This window comes from Macaca nemestrina, chromosome 14 (genome assembly GCF_043159975.1).
Source record: "Macaca nemestrina isolate mMacNem1 chromosome 14, mMacNem.hap1, whole genome shotgun sequence".
In the NCBI taxonomy this organism is placed as follows: domain Eukaryota; kingdom Metazoa; phylum Chordata; class Mammalia; order Primates; family Cercopithecidae; genus Macaca; species Macaca nemestrina.
The window spans coordinates 50,688,691-50,710,173 of NC_092138.1; the positions used below are offsets into that span (position 1 = coordinate 50,688,691).

The 21,483-nt window shown below is 36.0% G+C and overlaps 1 protein-coding gene across 5 annotated transcripts in view; it reads left to right on the forward strand.

The window, feature by feature from the left end:
• Positions 1-21,483, forward strand: part of LOC105465882 (focadhesin) — a 316,678-nt gene that overhangs the window by 229,803 nt on the left and 65,392 nt on the right. For all 5 annotated transcript variants that reach the window (XM_071077854.1, XM_011714536.3, XM_071077856.1 and 2 more), the window contains exons 23-28: positions 1,953-2,041; positions 5,989-6,033; positions 10,453-10,561; positions 13,102-13,218; positions 16,142-16,380; positions 19,795-19,884. In XM_071077854.1, coding sequence (XP_070933955.1) covers positions 1,953-2,041; positions 5,989-6,033; positions 10,453-10,561; positions 13,102-13,218; positions 16,142-16,380; positions 19,795-19,884 — 689 coding nt within the window. The remainder of the gene's footprint in view (positions 1-1,952; positions 2,042-5,988; positions 6,034-10,452; positions 10,562-13,101; positions 13,219-16,141; positions 16,381-19,794; positions 19,885-21,483) is intronic.

The following is a 21,483-nucleotide window of genomic DNA, read 5'->3' on the forward strand; positions in this document are numbered from 1 at the left end:
GGAAGATTAAAATGGTAGGCCTTCTTAAGAAGGTGCATGTATTCTAGTTTTCTTGTGTTTTGTTTATTTTTAAACAAATTTTAACCTTTTAATTTCTTGTTCCTTGCCTTTTTTGGAAAAGCATTATAGGAAATGTTTTAGGGGTAAGGAGGCATAATTTAAGAAGCATAACTGAGACAGGCAATAAAAATTGTTTTATACTTTGTTTTGCCTGGACTCCTGGGAGACCAATATTAATATCTTGCTAGTTTCTAAGAAACAAACAGGAGAATGAAAGGGCCAGAATTCTATCTTTGAAAGTATGGGATATGATTGAAGCAAACAAACTATGAAGGATGTGAATAGAGTGTCCGTTACATCTCAGAGTGCCTGAACTGGCAAGCCCCAGGGTATGGTGAGTTGGGAGTTGTGCTAAATACGCAAACTCCGTAGATTGATAAATAGTCTTTGACCTCACAGGGTGAGTAACTGTGAGAAGTACTAGGACATATAACTTTATAGTCTGGATATTAGATTTTTGGGAACCTCTTACTCCATGAGATTATACAGGTAAAAATATGGATTATTTCAGGAAATATTTAGATAAATTCATGAAAGATGGTTTTGTAAGAAAATAAGAGGGGGGTAGAGATCTTTGGTTATTGACAACAAATCTAATAACGGTAGCTATTATTTGTTATCAAGCACTATGCTAAATAGGCACTTTTTTATATTATTTAATGTCATGCTTTAATACCATGAGATATTTGTTGGCCACGTTTTACAAATGAGGGAACTGAAGCTTAGAGAAGTGAAGTAACTTGTCTGAGTTTACACAGCCAGTAAGTGTAAATGGCATTAGGCCAAGGCATTCTGAGCCTATGTCCTTAACTCTTCAATGTGTATCACTTTTCTAAGTATGGAGAGATATATACTTTTCTTCTATAGACTATATCTTAGAACTCTAAAATCAATAAGAAAAAGACAGCTAATAGAAAAATGGACAGAATAGAAAAATCCTCATAGTTAAGTAAGATGTGAAAAGATGCCCAATCTCACTAGTAAATAATGAAATAACATTAAAACCATAGTGAAGACCGTTTCATATCCACCAAAATGGTAAAAATTAAAAGCCTGACAGTTCTGATTGCTGGTGAGAATATGAAGTAACCAGAACTCTTGTTTACTGCTTGTGAGATGTAAACTGGCACATCTACTTCTGCTAATGGTTGGGCATTACACTGCTGAATTCTTGTCCAAGTTAGGGCCCATCAACAAATCAATATTTTAATCACATTTAGATAACGTGATTGGTGATGGAGTAGAAGGGGAAGCATCTGATTAAAATAATTCTGAGTAAAAAAATGGAAAAGATAATACATATTTAAAGGCCTTGGACTTGAACAATGTTAGCAATATTTTTTTCACATGGTAGAATTTGGGAATTATGGTATCTATTTTTATAAGTTCACTCAAGAAATAGAATTGTGATGTGGAGCTGTTGGAGAATAAATTATGTTGTACCTTACCTGAATCTTAAGTGTTACGTGCTTTATCTAGCTTGTTTTCTATGTTTCTGTTGTAATACTGGTGTATGTCCCTCAATCTTGGTATATTTTGGTGTTAGCTAAAATTATCAGTTGCTAACAAAGGCAGACCACTAGCATGTAGGAGATTTTTTAAATGGGGCCTCTGAAATTCAAATTTGATTCAGTAAGTATCCCAAAATGAAATTCTCTGCACTAAATTTGCCAAACATACAACTTCTCTAGGATTTTACCTCTTTGGTGAATGTAGAAATACCTGAGCATTGATGTGATGATTTCTCCTCACACATTCTTTTTCATAATCTAATATCCTATCCTGAACACTTAAGGCCAAATGGGAAATGATATATCTGTGTTTTCCAAAGAAATTTTAAAATCACTTCAGCCATCGAGTTTGCATGCTGATTTATGCTGTGATTTTTGCAGGGAAGACTAGGAGAGCTGGAGTTGCAGTTAAAACATGGAAAAGAAGAACCTGAGGAGGTGCAGTACAAAAAGAGCACAGCCTGGCTCTGGTAAGGGTTCGTGTTCGGCTGCCCATTATTTGTCATGGGAAGTGAGCTATGAGGGGAAAGGTAACTACTTTGAAGGCTTTAAGATTAGTAGGTTTAACTTCTATATAAGCCTGAAGGGGAAATGACAGAAGAGCTGATAGATGTATTCCCTAGATAGAAGATGGAGAGCTTTATTTATAAATTATACATACACACACACACGCACACACACACACACACGCGCGCACACACACACATTCTAAAACAATGTGGAAACAGTTTGCTTTTTCCCTTTTCCACCTGTAACTGATATTTTATATGCTTTTGAATGAAAAATTCTGTTTTTCCCACTCTGTTCATTGCTTTCCTACCTCACATGTAGTCAAGGATTACTTCTCCCCTCTTCTGCTCCCATTTTCCCCAAGACATAATTATTAGGAGCAACTTTACCACGTCATGGCTTTAATTTCTTTGGCAGACATTTCCTAGGGAATTCCCACTATATTATCTAGAAATATATTAGTACTGGCTCATAAAAGCAACTTAAATTGTTACATGGGTTGAGAAGAATACTCTATCAGATTTGTGTTTCACCAGCCTAAATGTAAGTAAAGTGCCTAAATAGCTTTGCCTACAACCACAGGTTGCTTTAATCTGAAAATCTGTCCAATGGTTATTTAATTATAGGTTTTCATTTATTGACAATTGGCTGATGTAGAAAAGCAGAAACTGTGTGTGTGTTTTTGATTAATTGTATTCTAAGCCGTATTTTCTAGATTTGTAAAAAAAAAAAAAAGGCAATGAAGTTTAAACATTATGATATTGGATTTAGGATTAGAGGGTTTTGCATCCTATTTGCTCATACCTTTTGCATCTATTTTTCATTTAATCATCTGAAAGTGATAATTGGTGAAGTAGTATATTTGCTAAGTTCTTTAAAATATGTAGAAAGACCTATCGATACCTATTGCTGGTGAAAACTCATGGGCTGTGTATATATGGGTATAAAGGAGACAGGTCCCTAGAAGTTTCTTAAGAATGATATAGGCTGGGTGTGGTGGTTTACACCTGTAGTCCCAGCATTTTGGAAGGCTAAGGCAGGTGGATCATTTGAACCCAGGAGTTCAAGGCCAGCTTGGGCAACATGGCAAAACCTTGTCTTTATTTAAAAAAAAAAAAAAAAGAAAGAAAGAAAGAAAAAAACATTTAGTTAAACCTGCAGTGACTAATAAGCTACCTTGAAGTGAGCTCTTCATCATCCTCACTTAATTGGAACACAATCCCAAATCTAAGTAAAGTCGTCACTTGATTTATTATTTCAAAAAGTATTTATTGAGGGTCTGTCATGTGCCAGGCACTGTTCTAAGCACAGAGGAACAGTAGTGAATAAAGCCCCTTCTTTGTCCTTCCAAAGCTTATACTTGAGTAGATGGAAACCTATAATAAGCAAATAAACAAATGGAATATGATAGAAGTTGATTCGTGGAAGAAAAATAAAGTATGATAAAGGGAATAGAGAGTGAATGAGGCTTGAGTGAGGTTGGGGGGTGGCGCTACCATTTTCTGTAGGGTGAACAGAGTCTTTTTAATAATGTGACATTTGAATGAGACCTGAAAGAAGTGGTGGAGTGAGCCAAGCTGATATGCAGAAGAGCATTCTAGGAAGAGGAAACAGTGAATTCATCACAGGCCCTGGGAGTGTACCTGGCAAAGCCTGTGTGGCATAGAGAGAGCAAGGATGGAAATAGTGGACATAAGAGTAGGGAAGTTCGGGAGATTGCAGGGTGGAGAGTCTTTGTCAGCACAAAGAGGACTTTGTGAGTGAGATGGAGAAACATTGGCAGATCTTAATCATAGAATTTGACTCATGATTTAAAAGGACCACTCTAGCTGTTATGTTGAAAATACACCCTGCGGGGCATGGTTAGGAGTCTGTTGCAATAATTTAGGCAAGAGATAATAGTGTTTTAGACTAGGATGTTATTGTGGAAACGTACATTGATTTTGAATCATTTTAAGCAGATACCATATGATATAAATGCTAATACTTGAAATAAAGAATGTGAAAGAAAGGGATCAATCAAAGATATCCCAAGATTTTAACTCTAAACAAAAGTATGGCATTTCCATTTAAGACAAGGAAGACTAGAGAAAAGCAGGTCTGCGTAGAGTAGGAATCAGATTTTGGACTTAGGCCTGAGATGCCTCATCAGCCTCCAGTTAGAGATAGCAAGCAGGTTGTTGACTAGTCTGTAGTTCCAGGGAGAGCTCAGGGCTAGAGAGATGAATTTAGTGAACATCAGCATATTGATGGCATTTAAAATCATGATGCTGGGTAAGGTCACTTAGGGAGTGAATACAGAAAGAGAAGGTTTCAAAAGATTGAGCCCTGGTTCTATATTTAAAGGTGGGGAAGATGAAGAGGGAACCAATAAAGCAGATGGAAAATTAGTTATCAGTGATGTAGAAAAAGAAACAAAAGAGGGTAAAATCTTAAAAGCGAAGGAAAGAAGGTGTTCTAAGAAAGGAATAACCAACTGTGTCAAATGCTGCTGTTAGGCTGCAGAAGATAGGGACCGAGAATTGAGCATTAGATTCAGTCTCTTGAAAATAATTGGTGATCATGACGGGAGCTGTTTTGGTAAGAGTTATTGAGACAAAAGCCAGGATCTAGAGAGAGTGGAAGGAGATAACTAGGGTCATCAAGTATAGATAATCTTTTACAGGAGTTTTGATGTATAACAGACTAAGAAATGGGGCAATAGCTGGTGGGCTTGTTCTTCTTTCTTCTTTTAGAGGGTGGATACTACAGTAGGTTCACATACTAAGGGGAATAATACAAGTAGAGATGGAAAAATGTGTGATGCAGCAGAGAGGAGGGAGTAGAGAAGTAGCTTTAGTGCACAAGTGGAAAGTTTGACCTTAAATGTAAGTATACATAGGTCATCATTTGTAAATATCCCACATTGACCAATGAAATATTACGTTGAATGGACTATATTCCATTTAGGAACACAGAAACTAGACAGTACATTTTAGAGAAATTTACAGTCAAATGCTTTTGAAAAATAAAAGATTGAGATCTATAGGAGGTATTGCACCTGTCTGAATAACTTGCCTCTTAAGGGTGACTCATTCTCAGAGTGCTGAATAGCTAAGATTTTATTATATATCAAATGTAAATATTTATGAATGTCAATATAATTTGTATTTAAATGCAATAACTTTAATAATGTTTATGAAACCTTTAAATTTATAAAATTCAATGTTTATATTGAAAACAATCCTTTTAAAAAAGTAAATTTGACAGCAAGTGGTTATTTTTTACTTTATCTTGAAAATTCTATATTGAATTAAAAAATTTGGTTCTGTAAATATTTGAATTGTACATACCTTCTTTCTAACCCACAAGTATAATTATTTTCTTTTGGTTTTCCCGTGACTATATAACAAGAGTTTGAAATTGCATTTTCTATAAACACATAGCAACTATTTCATATGTACAATTTGGAAATTGTAAATTGATGTTTTGGTGAGCTCTCAGGTGAAAAAGAGAGACTGTCTTAGTCCATTTGGGCTTCAAAATGCCACCACATTGGGGATTAGGATTTCAACATGTGAATTTGGTGGGGTATGCAAACATTCGGTTCATTGTAGAGACTAATATAACGGACACTTGTATACGCACCACTCCATCTGAGATAATACTGTTACAGTGCTGTCGTATATCCCCTCTCAGTCACACATTCACCTCCTCCTTGCCTCCACTCAGTGACCTCATGAACAGGAAAATGAAGCTGTCTTTGAAGCAGAGCCCTTATTACAGTTCTTTCACCTTACACTAAAATTCTAGTACAGTTTTAAGATCTGGAGCCATTGCTGGATGTTCTTATTAATTGATGAAAAAGAGAAAGGAATGATTTCTTGTTCTACCATAAACTCTTATTTATTTTCCGTCTTTATTGCAGGGTTAGAGACATGCTGACTGATGAGATCACCAAGGCAGCTGCAAAGTAAGATCCATTTAGTCTTTTATCAAACATTTTTTATAAATACTTTTTCCTGGCAGGTACATGGTACATACATTTTCTCCTTTTAGGGCATGTCATAACTTTAAGGATTTTAAAGTACTCTTCAATTATTTTTCAAAAAAATTAATCGTTACCCTTTCTTATAGTAGGTGAATTCTTACTACATGTCTTTTTGTGAAAATACAGAGGGATTGGTACTAACATATAACTTTTACATCAGGAGTCACTGAAGTTGAGCCCCTGCTATATACCTAACAGATGACATGTGCTTTGGTGCAGACTTAAAGGATTGTAATTTAGTTCAAGGGGATTAAAAAAAAAAAAATCCTTGCTAATATGAGTTATGTTGGTAGTACTTCCTTTTGTTCCATTGGTGTTACTGGGTTCAACATATCTAAAAATTGAATTTTTAAATGCTAAAAACTAATGCCAAGTCCCATTAAAAAAGCAGTTTTAGTCATGTGCTTATGGTGTTTTAACAAAAATTACTTGATTGTCACTGCCTTGATGGTTTTTATTTACCTTAAGCCAGCTCTCACTAAAGAATACCCGGAACTTGCTTGAACAATCTCTTCAGGTTCCTTTGTTAACTAATAAGTTGACTAATTGTTCCTGGCAGTAAGTTACATGCCAGTTACACTCCTCCCTTCCACCATCTCCTTTAACTGCTGCCATTTCTGTTTGACTCCTTTCTTTTTCGCCTTCAGCTAACATAGATATACCTTTGACCTAGAGAATTTCATGTGTATTGAAAGTCCATATCATCTAGAAATTTTTAATTGTAGTATAGTTTATCCTTTTCATGTCACAAAACCTTCTGTAGCTAAATAGATTTTGCCTTAGAAACAAAACAAAAAATGATCTACCTTAGGGTTAGCTTTCTATTAGTAATTTCTTAAACAGACACTTAACTGTGAAGTCTGATCTCAGCAGATTATCACTATTCAGTCTCATGTCTTTTGGATAAAGAGAAATAGAAGTGATAATCCTCCCCGACTCAGTCCTATGGAAGGCACTGGGAGATACCTGTTGATAAAATGAAAACTAAAGTACAGAGAGCTTAGATAGAGACTCATTTATGTCTTTTTTTTCCAGTTTGGTGAATTGCAGACACAGTGGGAGAGGGCACAGTTGCGTATCAGAGGGGGAGGGGATGCTGGGATGAGAATGCAGGCTGTCTTTGACCTTTACCTGTCATAGTTTGTTCTCTTAGGTAGTCTACGTAGATCCTATTAAAAGCAGTGCTCTGACCTTTGCAGCAAAAAGCTTGAATGCAGAAGAAACTACCAACTTTCTCCTAAAGCACATTATAATTTCCCCTGTCTAGTAGCTATTGCAATTTTCCATTCTAAAATTGTGTTCCGGGGTGATTGTGATCTTCAGATTCATAAAGCATCACTTCGTGACTAGTACCTAAAGAAAGTGTGTTCACATGAGTGAAAATAATTCATATTCTCGTGGCATTACCTTCTCATCAAAACTTACAAAGTATTTTAGAGACCTTATTTTAATAAAGCAATCTTGACAATACTAGGAATGGCAGCAAGTGAATAAGAGATATTTTAGGTCTGGAGGCTGAGAGACTGGTGATAGAGCAGGGGAAAAAAATCATTCTGTCACCCTGTCGTCTTCTTCCCACTGGCTTCCTCCAACCCTGTGAGGTCTTCACTACTGCCCACTGCCAGCTTAGCTTCCCTATCCTTAGCTACGGCTGCCACAGGCTGATTTGGGTCAGGATAGGGCTTGTTTTGTTCAGAGCTAGAAGTTAAATGCAAAAAGTAAAATACCAATCATGGGAAGATTCTGGTTTGTTCATTTAATAACCTTTTTAAAGCTTCAGGGATGGGGTAAGGGAGAATCAGAACACATATAAAACCTGATGATTGATGTACATTTATTTCCATTATTATTTATTAAACAGATTTAAACCTGAAGATAAAAATCCCTAAAGTATTGAGTCACTTTACTAATATGTAATGTAATACTTTGTCCGTAAGAAAGCATCAGTGTAACTCATCCTTCCTTGTGCTTTTTAATTAGATTAATAACATCATTTTGTTTTAAAGGACAATTTAATTAAAATGTCAGTGGTGTTGCCTAAATAAATACTGTATGGATGCTGACATGTTATTATGCAAATTAGTTGCTGCCATTTGACTGTTAGGGGATAGTTATTGAGCAACAAGGTGATGAGTTTTTACTGAACCAGTTATAGATTCCCACCTCTCCAGCTCCTCCTTGAATTCATTTCACTAAGTATGTATTGAGTACCTTCTATCCATAAGTCATTGTGGCAGGCATGAAGGGAATGCGAAAAGTTAGTCATGGTACCTTTGTGAAATGTGTAACTTGGCCTAGGGCTGCACTGTGTAGAGTGGACTAGGTTTTTAATTCAAAGATTATTGTCCAAATATTCATTCATTCTGCAACCAAAGATCTTATTACCAGTGGTTTTAAATAAATTTTTCTCCATTACTTAAGAACAATACATACTCAGGTATGTCAAGACTAGTGAAGGATTTGAAATAAAATAGTTTTTGGTACTGTTTTAAAACTGAGACTAATTTCTCTTTCAGAATTTTGGGGTTAAAAATAACTTTTTATGTTATCTTATCTAATATATTTGTTTTATGACATTTGATACCCAGATTCTAGTGACCTCATGTTTTCTGCAGGATAATAAAACTGGGATTCTAATTAATTCTCAGATCACTCAGAATTTAAAACTATTTTTAAAACTCAGCTTTAGGGATTCATGACCATTTTACAGTAGGAAAGGTCTCAGGATATTCTGTTAAAAGAAAGAGATACTATTAGAAATAAAATATTTAATTTTGTTTTTGTTAAATGATTTTATGGCTAGGGCACCTAGGAGTGACCAAATCCCACCTTGTTTCCTTGTGTTTTCTTATTAGCTATATGAGTGCTCAGTAATTCTCTTTGCAGAACTCTAGCAAAACCCAACTTGGAGCCATCTGCTTAGACCTTAAGGCTTCCTTCCCATTTTCTCCTCCAACCCTCCCCATTATAAATGTTGATGTCTTATTAACTTTTGACGGGCCTCATGGAGGAATAAATTGAGGTGGAGGGGGGTGAACAAAATGATCAAGACTTCAAGCCTTCACAGAGCTAAACCACTCTAAAGTGGGACTGAGAGGGGGAAGGAGGGATGGGCGAATAGGTAGATGGAAGGATTTGTTAATGGCAAGTCCTGAGTCCCATTCTTACCAAATGGAAGCAGAAATGCAAGAAAACATGTGTGCGCCAACAATTTAATACCCACTGACTCAGTGTTCAATTGAGACTATGGCTTGGGACTGGAGGTACTAGGCTCATTAAGGGAGCAGAGTTGAAAATCTTCCTTATCCCTCACGTCTGTTGTAGTCCTGCCCTGAGGTAAGCAGGAAGTGGTTCTTGGATCATGCACTGAATTCAGATTCAAGTTTCAAGTCCAAATTTTGGGGAACATTGTCTGTATTCATGGGAAACCACATCATAGGACTGAGAACTGAACAATCTGATGGTATGGGTGCTCTTATTGCTGGAGTTCTGTTATAACAGAATTGGCAAACCTAGAGCATCTCATTGATGTCCCATAGGGGACTTTATAGGATCAGCTTGGAATTATGGAATAATATTAAATGTACATTTTCAAGTGGTAAGTATATTAAAAAGGTTCAGGTTTTTGTGTTAAATTCCGAAGTCAAACATAAGAGTTTATTGCTAATATTAGAAGGTTACCATTTAGATGATATAAAAAGGCAAGTTTCAGACCAAATAGTCTAAAAACAGTGCTTTTTCCTTTGTATTTTATGTGGGGTCTCCAAATTATATTTCAAACTGACTTTCAGGTTGATAGCTTTGCCATATTAAGAGAAAGAAGGAGAGGATAATAATGAGTGAGAAAAGCTGCCATGTGTCAAATTTTAAGGTGTGCAGTCTGAAGTGGTTTGCTAGAAGCCAGTTCAACGTACCAGTGCTTCAGAAAAGCCAAAGAGCATTCTATTCGGCTGGGCTTACTGACATAACTGTCTTAGTTATGTTTTTAGAACAGATCAATAATTTTAAATAGGCCAAAAATGACACAGAAGAGAGCCTAGGAAATGTAATGTTAAATGATGAAATAAAAATTTAGGAAGAAACAACTTACTAAGCTTGGATTTTTAAGTTATAAAAAGGCATAATGACCCATACTACATTGATAAGAGTTCAGAATCAGCTCTAGACTCAGAAGGAAGGAAAGAAACTGTTGGCCTCAGGGAACAAGCAGACCTGCATTTACAAGACTCTGTGAAGGAATACAAGTTGCTTTTTGACTTCATCTACCCCCCTATATTAGCTCTTTCTCTTCTCCTGGTTAATACCAAAGTTCTCTGTTGAATTTTTTTTCCTTTTGAACAGGGAGAGTCCGGTAGTGAAAGGCAATGCGCTGTTAGCTCTAAGCAGCCTTGCTGTCGTCGTGTCTAGACATGAAGCCAGCCTCTCCTCAGACTCTGACGGGCTCCTGGAGGTTAGTTGGGGTAATTTAAACAATTGGGCTTGGTTATGTCTTTTTAAGCCTGGCTTTAAGTAGCCTGGCCCTGGGCTTACAAGGTTAGATTCTGCGATTATGGCACCAAGTTATAGTACTTGATGGGCCTTTTTACTGTGAGCCTTAGTGTCTTCCTAACTTTGCTGCTTTTCTGTTTTCCTTTCTCCATCACAGTTAAGTGGTCATATCTATTTGAAGGTGCCAATGTTATGCCATAGGGGTTATCTTTTTGTATTTACATCAGTGGTAACCAATCTTACAAGGTTAACTAGGCTTACTGAAAGTGAACAATGCTGTCAAAATGATAAATAAGCAGTGTTTATTGACTGAAAAAAAATGTACTTTGCATTTTAATTGTAGATGTCAATGACAAAGTGCCTATTCATTTTTGCAAGGCAGTTATTTCTTAATTAAACATGTGGTGAGCTGGCCACTGTTCATTTCCAGTGTACTTTCTTGGATAATTCATATCTGTCTAAATAAAAAGGCATGAATTTATTCTTGTTTTAAGTCTCATTATCTGGTAGCCATCATCATACAGAGACGACATAAATGAGTTGTTAAAAAATATAGGCTTTGGAATAGGAAAGTCCTGTATTTAGATCCTATTACCTCCACTTACTACCTCTGTGGCCTATTTGTAGCAATTTCCTCTTTCAGAAGCTATTTCCCCATCTGTAAAGTGGAGGGATAACAATACTCACCAGATAGGATTATTGGAAGGATTAATGAATTAATATATGTGAAGCACAACAGCTCGTAGATACTAAGCTCTCATTAATAATAACCATTCAAAACTATTCAGTCTGTCTCTGTCCTCAAGGAGTATCTTATGGGCTATCTGTATTCTATTTTTGTTGTGGGTTTTTTTGGTGGTACACTAAAAACAACCAACTCTGATGACTCATTTAAACAAAAAAGGAACAGGAAGTATATGGAATCTAGAAGCCCATGGAATTGAAGGTAAAGCTTAAAAACTGAGTTTTGGGAAAAACAAGAACCAAGGCAAGTTGGGGAGTCCAGGCAACAGGTACTAACGAAACATCTAAGCAGACCACGTCCAGTGGGCGAGAACAACTTCAGTCATTTATTGTCCTTGTATCACTTACTTAAAATTCAGAGTCCCTTGGGTCCTAGGCCTACCCCTTGGATAGTGTAGGACAGCTAGCTTGATTGAGCATTTAGCCTTCAAATAGGGGGGAAGACGGAACTCTGTAAAGGATGCTACTACCAGTAAACAGAGAAATGGTGCTGTGTGGCAAAAGCCATGGATATATATTACATGTAGGGAAGGGAAAGAAGCCAAGGGATTATTGCATGAATGATATTAGTTAATTACCCTATGAAAATTTAATTTTAAACTTAGAATCTTACTGATAAGAAAGATGGAAATTTTATAGAGAGGAAATGTTTCATGTCTTTCAGAGAGCCATGGAATATTTTAACAGAGGCAACATGCTGCATAGATCTACAACCTAAAAAGTCAATGCCCCTTTCTATGATCCCTTCACTTTGGTGTTATTTTTGTCAAACTACCAGTTATACAGTATTTTCCCCAGTAATAAAGGGGTCTAGCTCAGAGTTTGAGTTCCAGCCTTTCTCACTTTCTCCTCCACACCAACACACTGCAACACACATTGAGAAACCACACAGTCCAAAGATAGGGCTTTGCTTTTATTCATGATGACCTTGCCTTTAGCTATTACTCAATGCAAATTCAAGACCTCATTATTTAATTAAAGTTGAAACTTTCAAACATTATTCAAACCTGCATATGACCACCAACAAAAGATTTGAAGATGTGACAGCCTTGTTTGATTCAAGGAATTACAATAATTCCAGTTACCATGTGAGTTAATGAATGCTTTTGACATCCATGGTCATGAGTGACTTTAATAACCAAGTTTTATTTTTAATGAGTGGGGTTTTGTTGTTTTGGTTTTGTGTTCTCTTTCCTCTTCTTTGTCAAACTAAAGATGATTCATGTTTTCTACCTAATCTTTCAGTGAGTTAGGTGAATGTTGTCAAGATGCTTGAAATGACAACTAAATGTTAATAGTCACCAGAAATGCTAGAGATGTTGATCAGAATTTTGTGGGCTGTTTATTGCCTCCTTTGTCACATAAGAAGTCATAGAAATGAGAATTTTTGAATTGTGTTTTTTTGCACATCTGTCCTTTTAACCTCCATATTATCTTCACTATGATTCACTCAACGCAGGAGAGCTCTGAAGAGCTCTTGGATAGTTATGTTTTGCAGCATCTATCCTCTTCTGCTAACTTGTTCATAAAAGGTAAATCTTATTTCTTTTGGGGCACAGGTGAGGGTAAAATGTGTATTTGTCAACTACCTGTACACCTCATACGTGCATGCTCATAGTCCAAGCAGATGAAGTTTACTTTTTGATGATAGCACTTTATTGTTTAATATAGAAGGGAGTTGCACCCTGGATTTAGAAATAATCTTTAGATTTGTTTTCTTTTTTCCATAATCATTTCATGTTTTTAATTCATCTGCAGGTTCAACCTAATTCCCTTTCAATGAAAGAGTGGATTTCCATGGTACTTGATACACTCTTGGTCATTGTGGATAGCCATTACCAACCCAGAGGGCAGCTTCTCTCCTGGTTTTATTATGTAAGTGCAAGAAATAAAACATGATCAGAAAACTCAAGGGTTGACTCTTAGGACATCAGTTGTTCACATGAAATCCATTATATAAAAGGCCAGGCACCGTAGCTCATGCCTGTAATCCCAGCACTTTGGGAGTCCGAGGTGGGCGGATCACCTGAGGTTGGGAGTTCGAGACCAGCCTGACTAACATGGAGAAATCCCGTCTCTACTAAAAATACAAAATTAGCTGGGCGTGGTGGCGCATGCCTGTAATCCCAGCTACTTGGGAGGCTGAGGCAGGAGAATCACTTGAACCCAGGAGGCAGAGGTTGTGGTGAGCCAAGATTGCACCATTGCACTGCAGCCTAGGCAACAAGAGAAAAACTCCATCTCAAAAAAAAAAAAAAAAAAGAAAGAAATCCATTGTATAGTGTAATGATTCTCATCCCTGGCTATTTGTTAGAATCACCTAGGGAACTTTAAATACACACACACAAGAAATATTATATATATAAAATATGGAAATATTACATATAAATTATAAGAAATGTCTATAAATATTAATATATATGTATGTACATATGCATATATAACATGTGAAATATATATATACACACACATATAAAAAGAAATACTGATGTGTAGTCCCCACTGCTGATTTAATTGCTCGTGGATAAACTCTGGGCATCAGCATTTTGAGAGCTCTCTCAGTTATTCTAATGTGTAGTCAGGGTCGAGAGCTACAGTTGTAGTAGAATAAACGGTGTCTGAAATGTGGGGACTCCAAGTTTCTAGCCATAGTTTTTTTTTTTCATTTCAGGTTGTGTGACCTTGGGCAATTCACTCAACCTCTTTGAGTCTTTTTGTCCTTATTTATAAAATGAAGGAATTGAACAATATCATCTGCAGTAATTGTAGCCCTTGCTCCCCCTTTCTTGTTTTTGTGACTGTTGACACTTACTTCATCATTCTTATTTTTCTTATCTGCAAAATGAAAGTAAAAATTAATGCTTTGCCAACTGTCTAAAAAGACTGTGAAGATCAAATAATATATTTTATGTAAAAATGTTTTGAAAACCGTTAAATACTCTGTAAATACAAAGTAATGTTGTTGATCATTACAAAAAAAAAAAAAAGCCACCTGTTACCTATCCTCTGTCTTCATGCTTGTATTCTAAGATTTGAAGCAAAATGAGAAAACACTTTTTTGTTTAGGTTTCCTTTTCCTTTTATTGGTCGTAGTACATGCTTTATTTCAATATCTGTGTAGAACTATTTTGGTTCTACCCTATTACTATCCATTGCCTAGGGAATTATAATGATCATGGGACAATCAGCTGAGTGGCAGAGGATTATAGTTGATTTTAATAAAAATACAATACAAATTCTGAACTGTTGCTAAGATCATGAATTTAGCCTAAAACCTCAATGCCGAAGGTCTTCTCTGTATATTGTGTGTGCCTCTGTCCTCCTGCCCTTGGGAAGATCGGGTATGTATTCATCAGGCGCTTTGGGTTTAGAGCTAGATTTTTAACCATAGTCAAGGTTAAAAAAAAAAAAAAATGACTTATGAGATGATGTAGAATTAAATTGGAAGCTAAATTTTGCTCAAAAAGTTAATTGCTGTATGATGATTTATTTTCTATCAAAAGTGTTCTTATTTCTTTAATGATGAATGAAAACTTTAGATGCTTATTTAGAGGTCTTTGTAATAACTATCTAGTTCAGATACTCACCAGAGCAGGGCACTGTATGAAATTTCTCATATGCTGCTTAGTTCTTACAAACCAATAAAAATAATCTCTTTACTAGTCAGCTCTGATTGCCTCTTACCTTTGTGAGATTTTGCATTACCATACTTTTCAAAGCCGTGTTTTAAAAGTCACTTTATTTCCTGTGTGCTACCAGCTGGGTCGTTTTGAGTAACATTATCATTAAAATAGTGCTATATTAATTTAAAGTGTAACTTAGTATGTTTGATTTTTATCCTTAAAGTACCAAAGCTTAGAGAGCAAATGGACCTAGAATTAAAAACACATTTTAATGTGCTTTGACTGCAAGGGACAACACCGTCCTTATGGTGTGTCTGAAATTTTAAATTGGATAATAGTGAGGAATGATAAATGGGCTTTCTTTCCCACTTGAGACATATTTATAAATATATATAATGTCTGGTAGGACTCTCTAACATGGGATTCTTATAGAAGCTGTTCATATTCAGCTGCTCTGTCATTTTATTAGGGCTGTTATTCATTTCTTTTCCCATAATTACATGTAGGAAGGGGCATATAGAGCTCTCCATTTCATTTTGAATAGCTGGTTATTGCTTTGTAACCAAAGGCTTTTAGGATTTCAACTTCCTTTTTAATTAAAAGGAATTAACCCCCTGTAGGAAATAATCCATCTACTGGGAAGTGTTCCCACCAAAAAATTTTGGGAGATGTGCCAATAGATCCCTGTGCTAAATTTATACTTGTTTCTCTATACTAAAGTTAAACTCTTTTCCTCTCTTTTCCTTTCTTTCCTGGAAAACTCCTAGCTTTATGGACATTTATAATGTGACTTGCTGGTTTGTCCAAGCTCAGATAGCTTCAATTTTTTTTTTTTTAAATATATACACATGTGGGCTTTTAGGAACACTGAAATTGTTTCAAGCTTTATAGTGAGGGAATTATAACCTTTAAAAGGAAAACACTTGTAATTTGGTTTTTCAAATTTAAAAGGATATTATTAATTGATTATTTAGTAGCAAAATATTTCATTAATAATGAAAACATAATCTATAGACAAAAATGTTTGGATTTTTAAAAAATGTATTATTTTGGGTGTCGGCCGGGGTGGATCTAAGAGAGGCTTGTGTGGTTTTATAGTGCTTTTATGATAGGTATGCTTCCTTCACGTTGTAAATAAAAGGCTAACCCTGTTTTCTTTCTTTGGCATGTCCTAGAAGTCCTATTCTGGTGAAAACACAGCTAGTGCCATTGCCCGTTCTGCTGCCGCCACGGCTTTGTCTCTCCTTGTGCCAGTTTTCATTATCTCTTGCAAAGAGAAGGTTGAGGAAATCCTGAACATGCTGACTGCCAGGTTACCTGGGAAACCAAGTGCTGATGAGTCTCAAGCCGTGCAAATCCACATGGGCCTTGCTTTAGGGATGTTTCTCTCTCGCTTGTGTGAAGAGAAACTTAGGTACAGTTTATTAAAATATTCCTGCTTTTCTTCTTTGTGATTTTTTGCAAAGGATTTTGTACCCATACACACCTATACATAAACATTGTATCTGAGCAACATGTGTTTGCCAAACTTTCTGAAATGGGCAAGTTGATCCTTTCTTCTTCTTTATGAGTAAATTTATCTATGTAAAATACCATCATGGAGGTGTTCGTGTATTTTAAGAGTTGCTAGTATTAAAGTGATTGGTTACTTGAAAATCATTTCATGCTTAGATGAAAGCCCCAGGTACCTACGTGTGGTGGACATGAGAAAAGTCTAATCTCATGGTGCTGTAAGTAAAAAGCTTCTTTTATTCTGGTTTATATGGGATGAAAATAACTGCCAATCTTTTGTTGATATCACTGTAAAATGAGAGGAGAGGATTGGCATATCTCTAGTGCCTAAGGAGTGTTGGGAATCACTGAATCACCTGAGAACTACATGTACCCAGCTTTAAATATTGCTTTTTTTCCTGTGCCCTAGCCACATTTTTATAATCTTTAAAGAGTCTTAATCTGTGCATATTATACTGTGTGCTTTGTTCACTTTGATTGCTCATTTTTGGACTGCTAACTTGACCCTTGAATGGAGCTAATGGAATAGACTCAGGTGGAAAATTCCACTAAATCGGAAAGTTTTTTTTAGTGCATAAGTCTACTTTTGTTTTGTTTTTCATACTGCTTATTCTTTATTTTCTAGCAAGTCTTAGAATTTTATGTATCTACATTGATTGTAGTGGGATACAACATGAATATTTGCTTATCATGAATATTTTGATGTCAGTGACTTTTAATTATCCCTGTTTTCCTACATTGGAAATATGATAGTAGGGAGAGGCATTCTGTTGTGATATTAGATTCTTTTTAAATTCCTGGTTGGCAGAAATTAGCTGCCCAAAGGCAAGAACTGGTGTTGGTGTGGATAAACTGGATGACACTATGCTATATTTATTTCAGTTTGAGACCATTAAGTTCACAAACATGAGTATGTGAAACTTTTATGTGAATTGCTATTGATTTGGGGGAATACCATATTTCAGATGATCATTTTCAGCTCTTAGAAACATCTGTCAGATGATTGGGATGATTCTCTTAGTCTTTGAGGCCGTAAGTGCAATATGGCCAGAATATTCATTGGTTGTCCTGTTCACCATCACTAATAAACATAGGTCTTGTTCTGGAGATGAATAAAAAACTGCCCTTTGCATGTGATTTGACTGTTACATATCTTATGTGTGTGACAGAACACAAAGTATTTTTAAAGACTTAAAACTTGAAAGTGATTTTTTTCCCTTTGCTAGTATGCTACAAATGACAGTCTCTTCACCATCTGTGTTCATGCTCTTTCTTTGGTATCTTTTCAAGCAACATGTTTTGCAACTAAAAATGAGCCGTGGCAGTTTAATTCGAGGCAACTCATTTCATCCTATTCTGGCTCTGACTACTTTCTTCACTAACTTAGGAGGAGATGCTGCTGCTTTTAGGCTGACAAGCTTGTGTTTGTGGTTAACTTAATCATGCTCCCTGGAGAAACCTATGATGATTCCCCCAGAACTCTTGACCCTGCTTCCTAGGTTGTCTTCCACTCCTGTCTGTCTAACTTGAATTCACACCTGAAGGAAACCCTGGGCAAAGACATCAGGAAGCTCCTTCCTTAGCTGAGCACCCACCGAATAACTACAAATTTTAACTTTACCCTAATGTTCCTGTGTTTGATAGCATCCTCCTTCTACTTAGGGTCTGTGTGTTAGTAATGCCATTACTAATATAACTATTCATGGCTCCCACCTTCCCAATTTGTTGGAATTGAGGAATCTCAAATATTTGCCTTTTGATACTAATAAATTTTTTTACCAGGTAGTAACAATACTAACAGATAATTTCATTTTTGGAGAAAGTTTAAATTTTTTTCTAAAAGCAAGTGTTTTGAGAGCTGTTGATTTTGACTAGTCAGTGACATCAAATGTGTCCCAATGTGGTCCTTTAATGGGAACAGAATTAGGACAGTATGTTGTTTTTCAGAGACTAAAAAATCACCATGTAGAAGAGAATTATGAATCACATCTGTAATTGCAGCACTTTGGGAGGCCGAGGTGGGCAGATCGCATGAGCCCAGGAGTTTGAGACCAGCCAGACATGGTGGCAGATGCCTGTAGTCCCAGCTACTCTGGAAGCTGAGGCATGAGAATTGCTTGAGCCTAGGAGGCTGAGGTTTCAGTGAGCTGACATTGTGCCACTGCACTCCAGCCTGGGTGAGAAAGCAAGGCTGTCTCAAAAAAAAAAAAAAAAAAAAAAAAAAAGAGAGAGAGAATTATGGAAATCATTTCGTTTTTTGCTAAGGCTTTTGAAAAATCTCTTGAATTTAAGTTCCAATCTAGAATTTATTCAGAAGACTCCTGAATATTGTTCCACAGCTTCTTGCTTCTGTCATAACCTCCAGAAAATACAAGTATAATTTCTTTAGCATTTGTTTAGGATATTTAAGTATATTTTACTCCAAAGGACAACTTTTATAGGATTTATTTAGTTAAAGCTATTAAGTCTGTATGTGCGATGCAAGAGATGTGCATGTGGGCATTTGTTTCATTGCAAAAAATCCTTCACCTTGAGCAAAACTGCTGTAGTCTTGGTTTGGGAAAATGTTTTAAAAAGTGCTCTCTGCCTGGTTGTCATTCCTGGAGTTACATTCCACTTAGCATGATCTGAAGTAGCAATATGAGAGTTGAGATGTAGGAATCTCTCACTACTAAAATGTCAGTGATGAAGCCCACAAATCGGCCTGAAGGGACAGCCATAGAACCTTTTAAGTTTTATTTTACTGTGCAAGTCATACTTCACACCCAGGCATTTATAAAATCATCAGTTTCTGTATAAATGCAAACACATATAGGTCTAGGATTTTCTCCCCTTAAAAAAAATGTAAGTAAAGGAATAGAATTTACAGCCTCCACAATTGAGACATGAAAAGAAGTGACAGTCTTTGCAAGAAAGAGGTTTGCAATCATTATTGATAATGTCAGCTTAATACGTTAAGTATTCTGAAGAAAATCACTTAAGCGTTCTTAGAAATATTAATTTGGAATTCTGAGTTTATTTTTTATTTTTCAATGACTTAAAATTTGAATAGGCTGAGAAAAATCAAAAATAGGAGATTTTGTGTTTTTTGGTTTGCAAGTGATTATACTGCTCAGAAACCCAATTGTTGAATAATTTGTCAGACTTAGTTTCTGTAACTACAAAATAAGCATATGCAACTCATCAGTATTGTTACTTTTTAAAAGAGAAATGCTTGTATTTCCAGTAAAATATTGAGAGAATAATATTGTATTAAGCATTTTGGACAGTTGACTAATTTTAAATAATTCATTGTTTCCCCTTGATCTTCATTCAGTGATATATCTGGCCAAGAGATGAACCTTCTTCTGATGAAGTCTTTGGATGCCCTGGAAAATTGCTGCTTTGACACTAGTCTTGAATACAAGTATGTTGTTCCTATTTCCACTCTCACAGGTACTTAGACATTGCTTCCTACACTGCCATAAGTCTTGCATGCTATGGAGAAATATTTTTTATTTTTATTTTTTATTTCCATAGGTTATTGGGGAACAGGTGGTGTTTGGTTACATGAGTAAGTTCTTTAATGGTGATTTGTGAGATTTTGGTGCACTCATCACCCAAGCAGTATACACTGCACACAATTTGTAGTCTTTTATCCCTCACCTCCTTCCCACCCTTTCCCCCTGAATCTCCAAAGTCCATTGTGTGATTCTTAAGCCTCTGTATCCTCATAACTTAGCTCCCACTTATGAGTGAGAACATACGACATTTGGTTTTTCCATTCCTGAGTTACTTCACTTAGAATAATAGTCTCCAGTCTCATCCAGATTGCTGTGAATGTCATTAGTTCATTCCTTTTTATGGCTGAGTAGTATTCCATTTTGTGTGTGTGTGTGTGTGTGTGTGTGTGTGTGTGTGTGTGTATCTCACAGTTTCTTTATCCACTCATTGATTGATGGGCATTTGAGTTGGTTCCACGTTTTTGCAATTGTGAATTGTGCTGCTGTAAACATACATGTGAAAGTACTTTCCTGTGTAATGACTTCTTTTCCTGTGGGTACATACCCAGTAGTGGGATTGCTGGATCAAATGGTAGTTCTACTTTTAGTTCTTTAAGGAATCTCCACACTGTTTTCTGTAGTGGTTGTACTAGTTTACACTCCCACCAGCAGCGTAGAAGTGTTCTGTGTTCACCGTGTCCACACCAACATCTATTATTTTTTTATTATGGCCATTCTTGCAGGAGTGAGGTGGTATCGCATTGTGGTTTTGATTTACATTTCCCCGATCATTAGTGATGTTGAGCGGTTTACCATATGTTTGCTGGCCATTTGTATATCTTCTTTTGAGAATTGTCTATTCATGTCCTTAGCCCACTTTTTGATGGGCTTGTTTGGTTTTGTCTTGCTAATTTGTTTGAGTTTGTTGTAGATTCTGGATATTAGTCCTTTGTCAGTTGTATAGATTGTGAAGAGATTCTCCCGTTCTGTGGGTCGTCTGTTTACGCTGCTGATTGTTCCTTTTGCTGTGCAAAAGCTCTTCAGTTTAATTAAGTCCGAGCTATTTATCTTTGTTTTTAGTTGCATTTGCTTTTCGGTTCTTCATTATGAAATCCTTGCCTAAGTCAGTGTCTAGAAGTGTTTTTCCTGTGTTATTTTTAGAATTTTTATAGTTTTAGGTCTTAGATTTAAGTCCTTGATCCATCTTGAGTTGATTTTTGGGTAAGGTGAGAGCTGAGGATCCTTCTGTACAGTTTTATTTTCTTACATGTAGTTTGCCAATTAAGCTTACATGTAGCTTACCAATTACCCCAGCACCATTTGTCGAGTAGGGTGTCTTTTCCCCACTTCATGTTTTTTTTTTTAATTTGATTTGTTGAAGATCACTTACCTGTATCTGGGTTTTTTTCTGGGTTATCTATTCTGTTCCATTGGTCTATGTGCCTATTTTTATTTTATTTTATTTTATTTTATTTTATTTTATTTTATTTATTTATTTTTTTTTTTTTGAGATGGAGTCTCGC